Genomic DNA, 17,137 nt, shown 5'->3' with positions numbered 1-17,137 from the left:
CGACAGACAGACAACAAAGTGATCCTATAAGGTTTCATTTTTAGGTACGGAACTCTAAAAATTGCGACACCCATACAAAAAGTTTCCGAAATACACAATTCAGTTGGCTTGTTACATAATGGCTACACACTTTCGGACAATGGTCCTTCATAATCGTGCACTCTTACGAGCTTACGAGCGATTTTCTCGAAAACCCGCTTCGTGAACATTTAGTCGTGATCCCCGAACCCTTTGATATCACCGACGACTAACGAACTAGTGTCTGACCGATAAGTTCGCTGATTAGTCGACAAACCGTCCATCCTCCACGCTAAAAAGCCAGCAGACTGTCACATGTCTGTGTAAACTTGCGCAAGATTGATGTTCGAATCGATTTTTAAATAAATTAAAATCGATTTTACAGCATTTGTTTGCACTATAGAGCTGTCTTTCACATCAATCAACTTTTTTTGCGTAACATTAACAAATAATCTAACTATTAATAAAATATTAACCGCGGGGATTACGTATCGTGTTTGTTTAGTAACTAAACAGTAGTTAGTTAGTTTGTTTGTTTGATTGTTTGTGGTTTATCGGAGTTGGCGACCCAGTTGGCTAAGTAAAGGCACGAGGTACTAGGCGCGCATAACAACGAGGCGTTCACGCGAGGTGTCGCTGGGAGGCGGACCGCCGCGCCAGACATTCCCTTCCCACCACGACCAATCAATCTAATCTCCCCTGCCGTCCGCACGCGCTCAAACTCGTACTACGCTCTACGAGGAAGAGAAAACGGTAGTCGGACCGGAGTTCTCCGGACAGTGGCGTAGTATTAGTTACCTCTTTGGAAGTCATGAACTCCTAGTAGCGGACTTGTTTAGGCGGTATCTCTTGGTGTTTGGTTAATCTTTTTTGCTAAAACCATTCGTTAATTTTAATTAGAAACCAAAGGGGTATGGGTTTAATAAAAACTGCCATACCCCTTCCAGGTTAGCCCGCTATCATCTTAGACTGCATCATCACTTACCACCAGGTGAGATTGTAGTCAAGGGCTAACTTGTATCTGAATAAAAAAAAAATAAAAAAAATAGAATAATTTAGAACTGTTTTGCAATATGTTTTGTACTATGAATAATAAATATGCATAGCCTCGATAGCTCAACGGTTATAGGAGCGGACTGAAAACCGAAAGGTCGCCGGTTCAAATCCCACCCGTTGCACTATTGTCGTACCTACTCCTAGCACAAGCTTTACGCTTAATTGGAGGGGAAAGGGTAATATTGACGGACAAAATGGATAGTCCTCTGATGGGGAAACTCGTGCAGAGGACTAAATCCCTTTTAGTTATTAAGTACTAACATAGTGATTAAGTATTTTGTTACTAACTCCTTAGTGTTTAAGTATTAACATAGTTATTAAGTATTTATTGTTACTAACACAAATAATGGATCAATTGTTGTCCGATTTAATAAATAAATTGAAATTTGAGTAGAATTCTTCAAAGAAAAAATCTCTGTTATTTTTATTAAAAACTCAGGGTAAAACCACTTTTAATGTACACGGCATGGAGCTTAGAGAGAAGGATTTGCCCATGATTTGCCGAAATTAAACAATTACCGTTGCGTAGTGTAATTGCGTGGCGACCGCGTCGGCGACCCATATCTCACGCCTGGCGTTTTGTAATGCTAATAGAGAGCTGTGTGGCTATTTTGCATTTTCGTACACTATTTTCTTAACGCAAATTCTACCTGGTAGAATTAGAAAAGTAGCAATTTGTTGCGCAATTCTGTCAACTCTTTTATGTACTCTAGAAATTCTTGGCTCAAGGGGTCTCCCCCTTTGTCTAACATCACTAACGAAAAAAAAATTTCTTCTTCTTCATTAATATCCCGAACATAAATAAGCTTTATTTCGAAGACTTTAATTAACACCAGTTTCTAAATTTTAAAAATAAAATAGGGGCGAGAGTGAGTCACTGTTGCCATTATCAAAATCTTTTTTTTTAAATCATGGCAATGTGAAGTTGTACGAAGCACATTTTCAATGTTTTCCCAATTATAGTTTAACGTCCATTTTGAACGACTTGCATAAAGCAGGAACTTCTCAATCAAATAATAGATATAATCGAAACAAAAGGGCAAGAAGTATCCTTACCTCAGTTGCTTTATGAAAAATCTCTTACAAAAAAAAACATTTTCACTTCAAGCTTATTTTAGAAGAAATGAATGAATAAGGTTCGCTGGTTCCCTGGGAACGGGGACGGGCGCTAATGTGGGACGCAACTTGCGTTGACACATTGGCCCCGTGTCATATCAGGAAGACAGCATCAAGACCGGGAGCCGCAGCAGAAACAGCTGAAAACGGCAAGCGGCGCAAGTATGCCTCTCTTATAGAGAGTTACATTTTTGTGCCGTTTGCCGTGGAGACCCTGGGGCCATGGAGTCTTAGTGCTAAAAATTTTTTACGAGACATTTCACCGCGATTAATAGCCTCAACTGGTGACAGAAGGGCTGGCTCATTTTTTGCGCAGCGGATCAGCCTAGCTGTCCAGCGCGGAAATGCAGCCAGTATTCTTGGCACCATTCCACGCGGTCATGATTTATATAGTAATTAGATAAGGCTAGCTTTAAGTTTTATTGTATTAAAAAAAAAAAAAAAAAAATAAGGTCATGTGGTTTAAATTTACTTGATTTATTTTCCACCGAATCTTTATTGTCCTGGCATTATGTCGCAACCATTATTTTTTTATTTAGTTCGTTTTTAGTTGCATAAATTATTATTTAAAAAGTGCAAAATGAGCGAGCGAAATTTTAATTAGCGAAACGCATGAACCATGGGTCGAATCAAAACGTGACGTCACGGTTTACGTTTTCGGATTTATTGGACACAAAGAAGTTTGTTTGTAGGAAGTAATCTCTGGAACTAATGAACCAATTTGGAAAATTCTTTCACCAGTAGAAAGCTACATTATTCCTGAGTAATATAGACTACATTTTATTTTCAAAAAATTGTAATAAGCTATCCGTGCGAAGCCGGGGCGGAGCGCTAGTCTATTTTAATTTTTAAACAGTAAATCAATAATTTAGTAGTAATCTCTAGTAATAATAATTGTTTAATCTCTTTGTAACTACCTACATCCGTATCTTTTATATTATTTCCAATTGATAAAAATCATGTCACAAAAATATAGCGAAAGTACCCCATTTCATTCTAAATTGGAGGAGTCGACGAGGTCGTCCATTTTGTGGCGTAACAATCGAAAGTGCCAAATATGGACCCAAAAGTACCAGGCTTCCAGAACAAGGGAAGAGGTTTCCCGAACGATCGACTGTTTCATCTTATACGAATATCACGTCGCAGCCACTTAGCGTAGCGTACGAGTAGAATTTTAATATCACTCACTCTACTATTAAAAAGTAACGTATTAAATTCTCTACAGCAATATTTTTTTAAACTTATAAGTTACAATGTCGACATAGTAAATTTTCCCTTTGACTTTGTAATTACCGCTTCGACATCTAAATTAATGTCTTTGAAACTACTTAAGTTCGAACTGGCTTTCAACAATATAAATTGTATTTGTATTAAGATATTCACATTGTCACATTGTCGATGGTCAAGATTTTTGTGATTAGTTTCGAGTTCAGTGCTTTCTGCGGTCAAAACTGACCATTTAAAGTCATGGTCTACCAAATTAGTCAAGTGTGGATTGAAAGACTTAAAACATCTTTAAGAACTCTCAGGCATGCATGTTTCCTCACGATGTTTTCCTTCACCGTTAAAGCAAGTGACATTTAAGTTATTGCTCAAAACACACATCATCATCATCATCATCATCATCATCAACCAATATACGTCCACTGCTGGACATAGGTCTCTTGTAGGGACTTCCACACGCCACGGTCTTGCGCCGCCTGAATCCAGCGGCTCCCTGCGACTCGTCCGTCCACCTAGTGGGGGGTCTTCCAACACTGCGTCTTCCGGTGCGAGGTCGCCATTCCAGCACCTTGAGACCCCAACGTCTATCGGTTCTACGAGTTATGTGCCCTGCCCATTGCCACTTCAGCTTTGCAACCCGTTGAGCTATGTCGGTTACTCTGGTTCTCCTACGGATCTCCTCATTTCTGATTTGATCACGTAGAGAAACTCCAAGCATAGCTCTCTCCATCGCCCGTTGAGTGACTCTGAGCTTTCTTCTTATTCTTCTTATAGTTAGCGACCATGTCTCGGATCCATATTATGTCATCACTGGCAACACGCACTGTTCGAAGACTTTGGTCTTCAAGCACTGAGGAATTTTGGACCGAAGTGTTAACCACTAGTGACCATTGGCCTGAGCCATTAGGTCATTGAGCCTCTATGAAATAAATTTTTGACTTGAAAGTCAGTCTGTCCCAGACTAGTGGGTAATAGAGACATCAATTTTCGCGAGTAACAAATAGTTGCGAAATCTAATGATCTAAAAGTCCCTCCAGCGTGTGGGAAAATAATCTAAGCCGCAATCTACATCGGGGCTAGTTCCTAATTAATTTAGTAATCGCTCGTGACGACTTATTCCGGCCCTAGACCGAACCACGAACCTAACGAAATCACGACTCTGCCACAACGATAATCGTTATTTTAAATTTATTAAAATGTCCTCCTTAAGGACTATATCGGAATATCGGGTCCCCTATATCGGACTGTATAATTTATTCTCCGAGCGGACAAAAGCTCTTTAAAATGAGACTTAAAATGTAAGACATCATGCTCTCATGAGGCTTGGGTTGTCTAAGACCAAGTGTCCACTGGCAAGTTTTCTTGCAGAAATCTCTATAATTATGATTTTTAGAAATGGCGGACATGCGTTGCCATCAGAAGTCAGGTCCAGGCACCAAATCTGTAGGTCGATTTCGTAAAACCTGCATCAATCATACAATCTCGATTGTTGTGATTGGCTGAATTTATGCATTCTTGTTGCAACAATGCATTGTAGCCAATAGTGAGTGAGCGTCAACCAATCCGAGTTGATTGCGATCGTGACATTGTAGCTGTCATTTTACAGCAATCGAGCAGCAGTAGGGCGATTGGCTAAAACCTGCATTAATCATTATTACAATCTCAATTGTTGTGATTGCCTGAATTTGTGCGATTCTTGTTGCCACAATGCCAATAGTGAGCGAGCGTCAACCAATCAGAGGTGATTGCGATCGTGACAGTGTAGCTGTCATTCTCCCGCAATCGCCCAGCTGGTATCAAAGCCATTTGACGTATACAGTACACATGTTTCAATGTGTCAAAATATAAGAACTCTTATTTCTAATATTTGGCGCCAAACGGTGGTGTAATATGGCGCCAAATATTAGAAACCCTCATATATCAATCGCGATTTTTGCAAGTCTCAAAAGTTGACTTACTGCGAATGTTCATACAGTGCAAAAAGCAGCTTCGGCAATAAATTATGGAAGTTACTCGCCATTGGGTCGTAGAAGTTGTAAGTAAATGATCGTGATCTCCACTTCGATGGTCAATAAAAATGAAGCAATGATTTTCGTTACGCGTTGCATATATCGAAGCCTTTAAATAAGATATATACCATAGCCCCATTTATGAGCCTAGGCTTACGGTATTTTTTAAGCTCAAGATTTTTTTTACAAGAGTCTACATTGCCGACTCATTTAGCACTCTTTATGACCGAATCCAAACGTGACGGTCAAAAAGTGAAGCAATGATTTTCGCAACGCGTTCTGTATATCCAAGGCTTTGAATAAGAGATATCATAGCCTCACAGGCTTAGGGTTTCATTTTAGTCTACATTGTTGACTCATTTAGCTCTCTGACCGGTTCCGATCGTGATCTAAGCCCTTTGACGTTCAATTAAAAATGAACTATGTATCTCAGCGAGTTGCCGATCGCAACGATGGCTTATAATGGGGCTGAATATCTAATACCTGTCCAGCGAGAATTGTATGAACGCATTCGATCATCAGATCGTCTAATCGTGGTAATTGAGACTTACGCTTTAGATTTAGAAAACTTCCGCAAGGAGGTTAACTCTCTTCTAATCAATACGAATTAACTTGCTCTAGCTTTACACGAATGACCAAGTCGTAAGAACGTAGTCTTTACAAACTGTACTAATTCAGAGCGCAATTTTAAAGTAGTCGCATCTTTTTCTTACCAATGTAATAAGAAAAGGACAGCCACACCTAATTTAATTTGAAACTGTCAAACCGCATGACTTTAGCTGCCAGTCGTGAGCCTATTGTTTAGTACAGTGCGCTAAAATTTAAGTCTTTGAATTTAAAATTCATTTTCCGTCTTTTTTAGCAATATTGAAAATGAAAAAGATACAGATATTTTAAATTTAGTTTAGAGAAAGACATCAGAATCGACACCTATGTTATATTATTATTAACTAGTGCACTACAAACTGCAAAGCGGTTTTGCTCGGTACAACTTACAATCAACCCATAAGGCGTCAAAGGTTTCAGCTCCAACGCTACTGACCAATATTCTCTGAGGATTATGACGTCAGCCCGTTGTACGGTTACGTCTCGGCTGTACCTAATCCCCCTCAAATGCCGCAAGACTATTTGCAGTAGCTTTGCACTATAGTCGACGCATTTTAAACTAAGTCGTCGAGTTATCTGTCTGTTTCGCTCGCACACACTCGCACAGGTCGTAGGTAAGGGCGAGCGAAACAGACAGATAACTCGACGACTCAGTCTAAAATGCGTCGACTACAGTCCCTCTTTGTATCAAAGAAAGTAATGGTGGTAAACAAAAAAGTAACAGGGACTGTAGTAATGAGCAGATTTAAAAAAAAACTGTTTTTGTAGAGAATGCGAATGTTTTCTAACGCATGAAATGTTCTAATTTTTTTGTATCGTTGGAGCACAATGTCGCATTCTTTGACTAGTGCACTACAAACTGCAAAGCGGTATTGATCGGTACAACTTGCAATCAACCCATAAGGCGTCAAAGGTTTCAGTTCCAATACCAATATTCTCTGAAGATTATGACGTCAGCAGTCAGCACGTTGTACGGTTACGTCTCGACTGTAATCCCTCTCAAATTCCGCAAGACTATTTGCAGTGGCTTTGCAAGAATCCCTCTTTGTATCAAAGAGAGATGTAAGATGAAAAATAAAATCACGAGAATCCAAAAGGAGTAGGTAATATTGACTTTTTACCCAACTGCGACAGTGCCCAAAAGAAGACTTATGTGTTTGACCTGTAAGTATATAATGTGTGTATTTATGTCCGTTCCTATGTCCACTCATAACTACTCAACGGCTCAACCGATTATGAAATACATCGAATTATACGTCGTACGTACTGCGTCCAATTTCCTTTAACGAATGTCGTAAATATAGCAATTTTTTTTATTAAAAAACGAATCTAAACAATTGAACGTAAAAATTACAGATCGAAAATATCATCTAAACCACCGCAACGACGCAGGGTGCCCAGAACGCTGGCAGCGTTACCTCGTTGAATGGCCAGACTAATATGCTGACCGAGGTAACTGCCAGCCCTCCGGTCCCCCGTGGATTCCGCGAAACGGGATGAAAGGTCCTTAAAAAAGGATCTAGCATCCTCGCCCCACGAACCCATGGTCTCCACCCCAAAGGGCACAAATATGAAACTATTTTCTATATTCTCATATTTGCGCCTCTTGGCCCTTTCTGCCTTAGTAGCCGCCGCTCCGGCCGCCACGGAGGTCGCCTGTACGTGTTTTTCTTTTTAATTTCAATACTGCAATCTCACCTGGTGGTAAGTGATGATGCAGTCTAAGTTGGAAGCGGGCTAACCTGGAAGAGGTATGACAGTTTTTATTAAACCCATGCGCCTTTGGTTTCTACACGGCAATGTACCGGAACGTTACATCGCTTGGCGGCACAGCTTTGTGGGGTGGTAGCTAGCCACGAGACCAGACCAGACATTTAGAAAATATAAAATTTCGAACCCTTGTCAGGAATCGGGCCCGGGACCTCCCACTAATAAGACCACGGCAATTATCATTGCTCCAGGGAGGTCGTCATTTTATGGATCATCCCTAAACCAATCTATGTCTGACTAGCGGTCGACAAAATTTTGAAACTGCCTAGTTATCTGTAGGGCGATTGTCTAAAACCTGCATCAATCATTATTACAATCTCAATTGTTCTGATTGGCAGAATTTGTGCCATTCTTGTTGCAACAATGCATTGTAGCCAATAGTGAGCGAGCATTAACCAATCAGAGATGATTGCGATCGTGACATTGTAGCTGTCAAACAACCGCGGTAGGGCCACTGATGTCGGCATGAGTCTAGCAATGTATTGTTCACGTGTTGTAAGGCTGACGAACATAGCTCTAGGCTAGACCTACATAATGTTTGCTGCAACTGGATGCCGGGACGTCGGCGTAGGGAACGTAATTTACACTGTCATGTTGCTTCTTACGTTGCGGTTGTTCGTTGGGTTGGAGGCAATGAATCGATCTTTTAGACTTTTTTGTTCCAAGTTCGCTTATGCTACTTGCTCGATAGGTATTAGTTACTTGTAGATTTTAGTCTTGACCATTGACTTGCAATCAACTAAACTTTGAAACTGCCTAGTTATACAATGTCGGCATGAAGTCAGGCGATGTATTGTTCACGTCTTGTAAGACCTGACGAACATAGCTCTAGGCTAGACCTACATTAATGTCTGCTGCAACTGGACGCCGGGACGTCGGCGTAGGGAACGTAATTTACACTGTCATGTTGTTTCTTACGTTGCGATTGTTCGTTGGGTTGGAGGCAATGAATCGATCTTTTAGACTTTTTTGTTCCAAGTTCGCTTATGCTACTTGTTCGATAGGTATTAGTTACTTGTAGATTTTAGTCTTGACCATTGACTTGCAATCAACTAAACTTTGAAACTGCCTAGTTATACATTGTGGCTAATTCTGTTGTACACAATCTCTAAACTAAACTAAAATGACACGTCTAAATCTATTGCTATCCCTTTCATAATGATGCTTACGGAAAAGGATAGCATACTATTTAGACCTGCAAATTTAGTTTAGTTTAGAAATTGTGCACAAGAGAATCGGCCCCAATGTCGGCATGAAGTCAGGCGATGTAAGACCTGACGAACATAGCTCTAGGCTAGACCTACATTAATGTCTGCTGCAACTGGACGCCGGGACGTCGTCGGCGTAGGGAACTGTTGTCATGTTGCTTACGTTGTTAGTTGGGTGCAATGAATGGATCGTTTCGGTTTGTTTTTCATTTGTTCCAAGTTTGCTCATGCTCCTTGATATTACTTGTAGATTTTAGTCTTATGTGAACATTATTGTTTCGATGTGTTGTCAAAATATCGAGAGGTGTTTACTATTTATCGATGATCTTATCGATATCTAAGAATCGAATAACAAGCAGATACCGACGCACTAACAAGTAACATTCGATGCCCGCTGCGAATCGCTTACCTTTCATAGAGCTTAAGAGAACTGTAAAAAATCTTTGGTTCAACGTTAGTTAATAATTAGGGATTAAACAATAAAATATCATTCACACATACCTATTATCTTCGTTATGTAAATATACCTAGTCTTGAAATCAGATCAGCAGAGATGACCTATGATTCCGCTAAATGGGTATACGTTCCCACACGATTCGGATCAATCGATGTTCTTATTGATATCTAAGAATCGAATAACAAGCGGATACCGACGCACTAACAAGTAACATTCGAAGCCCGCTGCGAATCGCTAGCAACTTTTAACGAAGCTTAGGAGAACTGTCAAAACTTCATGTTTCTTTGGTTTAACTATAATTAATCGTCGAAAAAACTAATTTACACACCACCTATATTCGTTAATGTAAATATACAAAATCAGTCTCAGACACATTCAAATCAGCAGAGATGACGCTATGATTCCGCTAAATGGGTATACGTTCCCACACGATTCGGATCAATCGATGTTCTTATCGATATCTAAGAATCGAATAACAAGCGGATACCGACGCACCGCTAACAAGTGACGTCCGATGCCCGCTGCGAATCGCGTGCAGCTTTCCATGCAGCAAAAAACAAACTAGCTAATGATCAGAAAATTAAATATTACTCAAATGATCCGTGACTAGGGGAAAAAAACTGTTCATTTGACTGTGATTTCGATATAACAGTTTATTTTCTTGATTTCTAGGGTTCCGTACCTGACAAGGAAAAAAGGAACCCTTCTAGGATCACTTTATCTGTCTGTCTGACAAGAAACTTGCAGGGTACTTCCCGTTGACCTAGAAACCTGAAATTTGGCAAGTAGATAGGTCTTATAGCACAAGTAAAGGATAAAACCGAAAACCGTGAATATGTGGTTACATCACAAAAAAAAAGTGTTCATGAACAAATAACTAGTATTTTCATTTTTCAAAGTAAGATCTATACTAAGTGGGGTATGCCATATAAAGGGACTTAAGAATATATGAAAGGGACTTATCCGTACAGTCTAAAACAGATTCTTATTTATTTTTATGAATAATAGTTTTTGATCGTGCAAAATGACGAAAAAATACGGCTATGTCAAAGTCAAAGTCAAATGATTTATTCAAAATAGGTAATAAATTACTCTTATTGATTGTCTGGTATAGTGTTAGATTTGTAAGATAATATAGTGGTGATAATTATAACGCAAACTTAAAACTAAAGCTACGAGGGTTCCAAACGCGCCCAGGTCTGAGAAGAGCCCACAACAAACTCAGCCGGGTATTCTTTTTTTTTTTTTTTTTTTTATTATCACCATATGCAGTATATCATCCGTATGCAGTACGGAACCCGCAGTGCGCATTTGGCCGATCTTTTTAATAAAAATTGCGAGCAAACGAGCATGCGGGTCACCTGATGTTAAGTGATTACCGCCGCCCATGAACATTTGCAGTACCATGCGTTGCCGGCCTTTCAGGAGTTTGTTGGTCCGCCCCTTGAATAACCCCGTATTGTAACACCTAATCACATAAATCTAGGAGGTTAACAATTGAAAAGTTTTCGACTACATTTATATATTAGGTAAATAGCATTATCGTGATGTACCATAAAGGATACAACGAATCAGACAAATCTAGAAGAGTTACGCAAAATTCTACAGGGATTATAGATCTGGGACGCAAGATCTCTTACGAAAAGTTCTATATCGGTGCATCAAAGGAGTTCGTTGCGCATTGGAAGTGACTTATACGATTTACTTCAACATATTTGCTATTGTTAGCAACTTCACATCCCGCGGAGACTTCCTGATCGTTTCTGATATCCTGGTACCTACTTTGGGTTTTCAATATTACTTAGGTAACAAGTACGCGGCAGAAAGTAATGTACATCTGCCTTTAGAATGACATTTCGGCTTTGTAGAGCGTCTCTGTGACTCATATCTATATGACGTTTTGTCGGTCTCAACGACAGAGACAATGCTCTACAAATCCACTATCTCCTTCTAAAGGTCGATGTACATTATTTTCTAACGCGTACTGTAATGCACATAGCTATTGTGACGTAGACACTGGACATCAAAAATTCAACCCCCTAAGGTGTAATAAGTATTTTTTTTACTTATCAGTTTATTTATGTAGATTGATTTAATTAGCTTTAAGGTTTCTTGTAGTGTAGTGATCAAATAAGACTTTTCCTTCCTTTATTTATTTATTTCTTGTAATATAGCGGTTGTTTGTGTAGTCCACTCGGACGAAGTCGCAGGCATAAGCTAGTATGACAATAAAACGCAAATCCTGAAGGCTTTGCAGATTGAGGGCACGAGATGTAGTAAGTCACAACCAGACATCAAAAGCGTCCGTGACTGCGTAGTGCGTGCTAGATTGGACCCAGGACCAACCTGACATGCAGATAAGCTCACAATCCACATACAGCCAAAGAGAATGCATAAATAAACTAAAGGCTCTAAATGGTCTAGATCCTAGAACCCGGAGCCGTAAAGAAAGTTACAAACAAATATATAACAATTTATGGAATTTATTTTTTGGTGTTCCGACTTCTGAACTACCTACTTATCATAATATCTAAGTTCTATTATGATAAGAGAAAACAGTATTTTTAATTCATAACCTTTCATCTCAACAAAAAGGATTTTACGATACCCTTTTTATCAAAACTTAGCCCTTTTGATAAGTAGGTAGATAGAAGTAGAGCTATCTTACCTACTTATCATAATAGAACTTAGATTATTATAAGTAGGTAGTTCAGAAGTCAGAACACAAAAAAATACAACACACCATAGTCTGATTTTTAATTCCGTGGAATTCTGACGTTTCTTAATGTTACCAGAGATAAAACAATTCCCACAAAGAAAACTTTTAATATTGGACATAGGTTTACCTATGTACAATGTTAAAAGTTTAAGCACATAAATGCCGCATGTATGTAAGATCATCACTTGAGAACAAATCAACCGATTTGGCCGATATTTTATTGTTTTCGTAAAGAACAAGGTTTTTGTGAAAGAATTTCTTAAAAAATCCTGAATCATAATCTAAGTGCGTACTTTTAGGCACATCAAGATGATTAAAATTAAAGGGAACTAAAAATAAACTTAGAAATGTTCAACATATAAGTCAAAATTACATCCTCAAATCAACCGATCCCATTGCTGCCAGTTTCCACTTTCCACTGTTAAAGATTGCACCCTATTTTAGTGCGAAGTTATGTCTTAGGGCTTTTTATATTGGTAGGGATTTAATGTAATTTGGGGTAAAATCGAACTTCAGGTGGCGGTCATACAAATAACTCCCCTGACGTAGTAGTACTTCCAAATTCTTTGCCCCTGATGTAAAACATGATGACAACGTCAGAATTCCATCGAATTAAAAATCAGAGTATGGGTACAGTGCGACAAGGCTCTCTTGGCACTTGAATGACATTATCATGGGGGTGCTGTTGGAGATCAAAGGCTTAGAATATCAATAGAATATTCAAACAAGAACAAAGAGGACACTTGACGGCAACGTTAGTTCCGAGTTTCACCACGCGCCAAGATAGCCTTGTCGCGTAGCCTACATCGACATTTACAATGAGATTTCGGCGTTGTAGAGCGTTTTCTCTGTCACTCAGACCTATGTGACGTTTTGTCGGTCTCAACGACAGAGACAATGCTCTACAAAACCCCTATCTCTTTCTAAAGGACGATTTAGGTACATTATTTTCTGCCGCATACTGTACATTCCTATGTGAAAAACATCAAAATCTGCCAATGAAACATACGTCCTACGATAATATACCTACATATAACTAATCACCTACTAGCAATAAAAAATATTTGAATAATAATGTAAGCCCACACCTGTAAATACCTGTGGACTAATATGAATAATAGGATACGTAAACCTCTTCCGCTCTACCAGCTACCCCTGTGTACCTACCTATCTAACTGTTTCATTGCATATTTAAATTATTTCGCATAAATAAAGAATAGTTCGTACAACCGATAGACGTTGGGGTCTCAAGGTGCTAGAATGGCGACCTCGCACCGGAAGACGCAGCGTTGGAAGACCCCCCACTAGGTGGACGGACGACATCAGACGAGTCGCACGGAGCCGCTGGAATCTGGATCCAGGCGGCGCAAGGCCGTGGCGTGTGTCCCTACAAGAGACCTATGTCCAGCAGAGGACGTCTATTGGTTGATGATGATGATGATGATGAAATAAAGAATAAATTCATAGACACGTCATAGTTTTTTTTTGTCTGCAAATAGGTGCAGCGGTGTTGCCAGTTTATTTTTGCGAAATATGTCAAGGAACAACGCAAGATTCTTTCGCTGGCATCGCGTTATTAAAATTCCTTTTTAGACTAGAAAAAAGCCTGTTTGTAACAGACACCTTCCTACGCGAATAAGATGTTTTGTTAATTAAAATTACTGGACGTGGACACGTAAGTTAATGATACGCTGATATAACGGAGGCTGAGTCTGTATTGTTTTTCAAAAGTCCAGACATAAAGTTTTTAACCTTTATTATTTCTTTAAGAATATTCAGAGTTCATGTAGGTACTTATATGAAAAAAAACAAAAAAGGTATGTAAAAAAATACCTATAAGGTAGGTAGGTACTCTTTTTAGTTCGTTTTTGCCAGGACAGTCAATATGTTTCACAGTAGAGGCGGGTAAGATTGGTATAATGGCAACCATTTGGCTGGCCTAAAATGTGAAATAAAATATAGTCCATACAAAATGACTTCTCACGCGACATTTTAACTCTATAGGTCAACTGTCATGTTTAAAATAAGGGGACGTTTGACATGAAATTTGACACAAAGTTAAAATTGCGCATGAAAAGTCATTTTTTACGCATTATATCTATGTTTTATGGACTTACCTATGTTTCTTTTATGAAAAGCACACATATTATTTGATGATTAATTTTCTACCCTTTTAATGCCATTATTTCACTGAAATAGACATAATATAAAAGTAATAAATGAGGTCAATACATTATATCTATTAAACCCCAAAAGTAAATTGTTGATTGGTCGATTGACCATGATGTAGGATGAGATACCCGCATCCACTGTAACTATAGTGGGCAATGGCATGACATAGGTTTTGTGGATGTAATATTTTTACAGTTAGTGATAACCTAACGGATTCAAAAGGGCTAGAACCCAGAGCCGTAAAAAAAAAAAATTATGACCTTTTTAATATGCTAGTTGGCTGTTGGAGGCTAGTTGCCAACTTCAATAATTTCAAGAAGTTTAACCCACGGATCCCAGAATAAGGACTGTAAAAGTAGCCCTATTGTGACACTTACTGTTAAAGCGAGATAGCTAAATGCATTTAAGCTCTTGTTAGACATATCTGTGCCGCGGATAAAAAAAAAAAATGTATCCTATTATAATAAATAAGTTATTTACTTTACCAAATATAAAAATAAGTAGAATTATTGTTATTATTGTAAAGTTTTCTGTAAAGAAAACGCCGCCGCGCGCCGTGGCGGCAAATGATAGTGTAGTGAAAATAATAACAATAGAACGCACTCTACTTATAACTCAACCAGCAATAAAAAAACTGCTTTGTGGATATGGTATTCACTGTTCAAAGTGTTTATTCGGTTAAATAGAAAACACAAAAAACTGGAATCTGCGTTAATTTTGATACAACTAGCGCCATCTGTGACGCCTTGACAAAAACATCAGATGACTCAAAAGTAAGATAATAACTTTTTTATTCAAATAACTAATGAAACATGCAAAACCTTGAGGCTGTTTAAATTATTTTATGTAATAAGAGTTAAATATTAAAAATGCTGTTATTTACTTACCGCCAAAGAAATGCTTACGGCAGTCTATCAGCTGACACCAGCTGTCAAAACTTTTGTCACAAATGCTCACAAAAACACGTAAAAAACGATCGGAAAACACATTTTCAACTTCCCCGGACTGCAAATATTCGCAATTAGTAGTAAAAATCATGCATTTCGAAGCACTTTTCGCAATATTCCATTTTGTAACCTCTCAGAACATAACCTCTAATGTCAATAACAAAACTTTATTTTTATTAATCAAAAGTTACAGAATCCTATTTCTGACATTATTATTTGTTATATTAAACTTGTATTTAAGTGATAAATTAATTAAACGTGTAAAAATTGATTTTTAATTCAAGTTTTTAAGTTGTATCTTTGACAGCTGATTGTAAACAATAGGCAGTTTTGATACAACATAACAATTTTAAATAATTTTTGTTTGTAGAGAGTACACTAGTTTTATATATTAGATTCATCCATTAAGTTGTTAATAAAAGCCAGTGTAATAATCAGTTGCTTTCGAAAATGAGATTACAAAATCAAGTTGTGCCGCATAACAATTGAAGTTGTATTCAAAATGTTTATAATGAAGTTATTTTAAACAACTTTTATATTTTTTGATTAATACAACAATCAAGTAAATAGAATTAGAACTGGGTGTTATAGAGTTTTAATTAAAATACCCTAATAATATCAAATATTAAGTTATAGATCAGTTTCTCAGGTTACCGCACTACATAATATTATAAACTATTTTTTTAAATAAATCAATCACAATTTTTAATATCTTCCACTGTCTGACAGAGAGGTAATAAAATGCACTTTCACACATGTGGCAATGGTCTGACAGGGACGTAATGGAATATTGCCAAGAGTGGTCTCCGCACCCACCTTCTTCATGATGCCGGTCTTCCGCTTGGAGAAGGTGGTGTACCGGCGCAGCTTGTTGTCGATGTACTCCATCTTGATCTTGACGCGGCCCTTGGTCTTCTTGCCGTTGCTGGGCGGGGACTTCTTGGGCTGGAGCGAGGCGTAGCCGTCGTCCGCCATATCTGGCATTGCACAGTGTTCCAGCCCCAGGCTGGGCGACGGCCGCTCATCGTAGCACTGCTCAGAGGGGCGCTTGACGCCGCGCGGCCCCGGACAGGCCTGCATACCGGGCCGCAGCCCTAGCGCGCTGGGCGGCCGGCCCGCTCCATACATATCCGGCACTTCTCCCAGCAGTCCCATCCCGTAAGGCGACCCGAAGCGGGGCTCCCGCGCTCCGCCGGGCGCGTCCATGATAACCTCGCAGTACGCCACAGTAACCGGTGCGCACATGCGCTATACACACCTCGCCGTTCGAACGCCGAACGGAGACTGACCGACAACGCGAAAGAACCGAGGGCGGGACTGGCGACTCGGCCGCTCGGACCGCGACTGACTTCGCGCGGTTGCGTCCCGCGCACCTCGACCTCTAGCCGTCTCTTTCGCGCACGAAACGTGCACTCGCCGCGAGATAGGGACAGAGATATCGAGTACCGCGTAACCCGACACATCCGTAGGAAATCGGGAACCTGCGAACGTTTCAGTGCCCGAAATCTGTTTTAAAATAGAGCTTTTATTTTGAGTTTATTTCGTAAATAGAAATAATAGAGTCGGAAGCTCGCGGCGCGAGCGCGGCGGAGGAGCGGTGGGCTGGCCCCGAGCCATATTTAGACGCGCGCCGTGCCAAATATGGCAATGGCGGTCAAATGGGGGCCACTGAAATCCCTCCTACTCGCAGCTGGCGATTTTCACGTCTAATAATTAAAAACTTTGTCACGTTCCTCATTGTGCATTACATACATATTATGCCTCTATACCTCTTTATATACCTACCAACATATAGGCATATAGGTAGAATATACTTAGTTGCTTCTTCGTCCACA

The 17,137-nt window shown here is 39.4% G+C and overlaps 1 protein-coding gene across 3 annotated transcripts in view; it reads right to left on the bottom strand.

Moving 5' to 3' along the window:
* bs (serum response factor blistered) overlaps nt 1–16,635 on the bottom strand; it is a 320,790-nt gene extending 304,155 nt beyond the window's left edge. For all 3 annotated transcript variants that reach the window (XM_069501767.1, XM_069501768.1, XM_069501769.1), the window contains exon 1: nt 16,119–16,635. In XM_069501767.1, coding sequence (XP_069357868.1) covers nt 16,119–16,547 — 429 coding nt within the window. In that variant the 5' untranslated portion in view covers nt 16,548–16,635. The remainder of the gene's footprint in view (nt 1–16,118) is intronic.
* Between the last annotated feature and the right edge of the window lie 502 nt (nt 16,636–17,137).

Source organism: Maniola hyperantus, chromosome 11, assembly GCF_902806685.2.
Source record: "Maniola hyperantus chromosome 11, iAphHyp1.2, whole genome shotgun sequence".
Taxonomy (NCBI): domain Eukaryota; kingdom Metazoa; phylum Arthropoda; class Insecta; order Lepidoptera; family Nymphalidae; genus Maniola; species Maniola hyperantus.
This window is presented reverse-complemented; position numbering and strand designations above follow the sequence as displayed.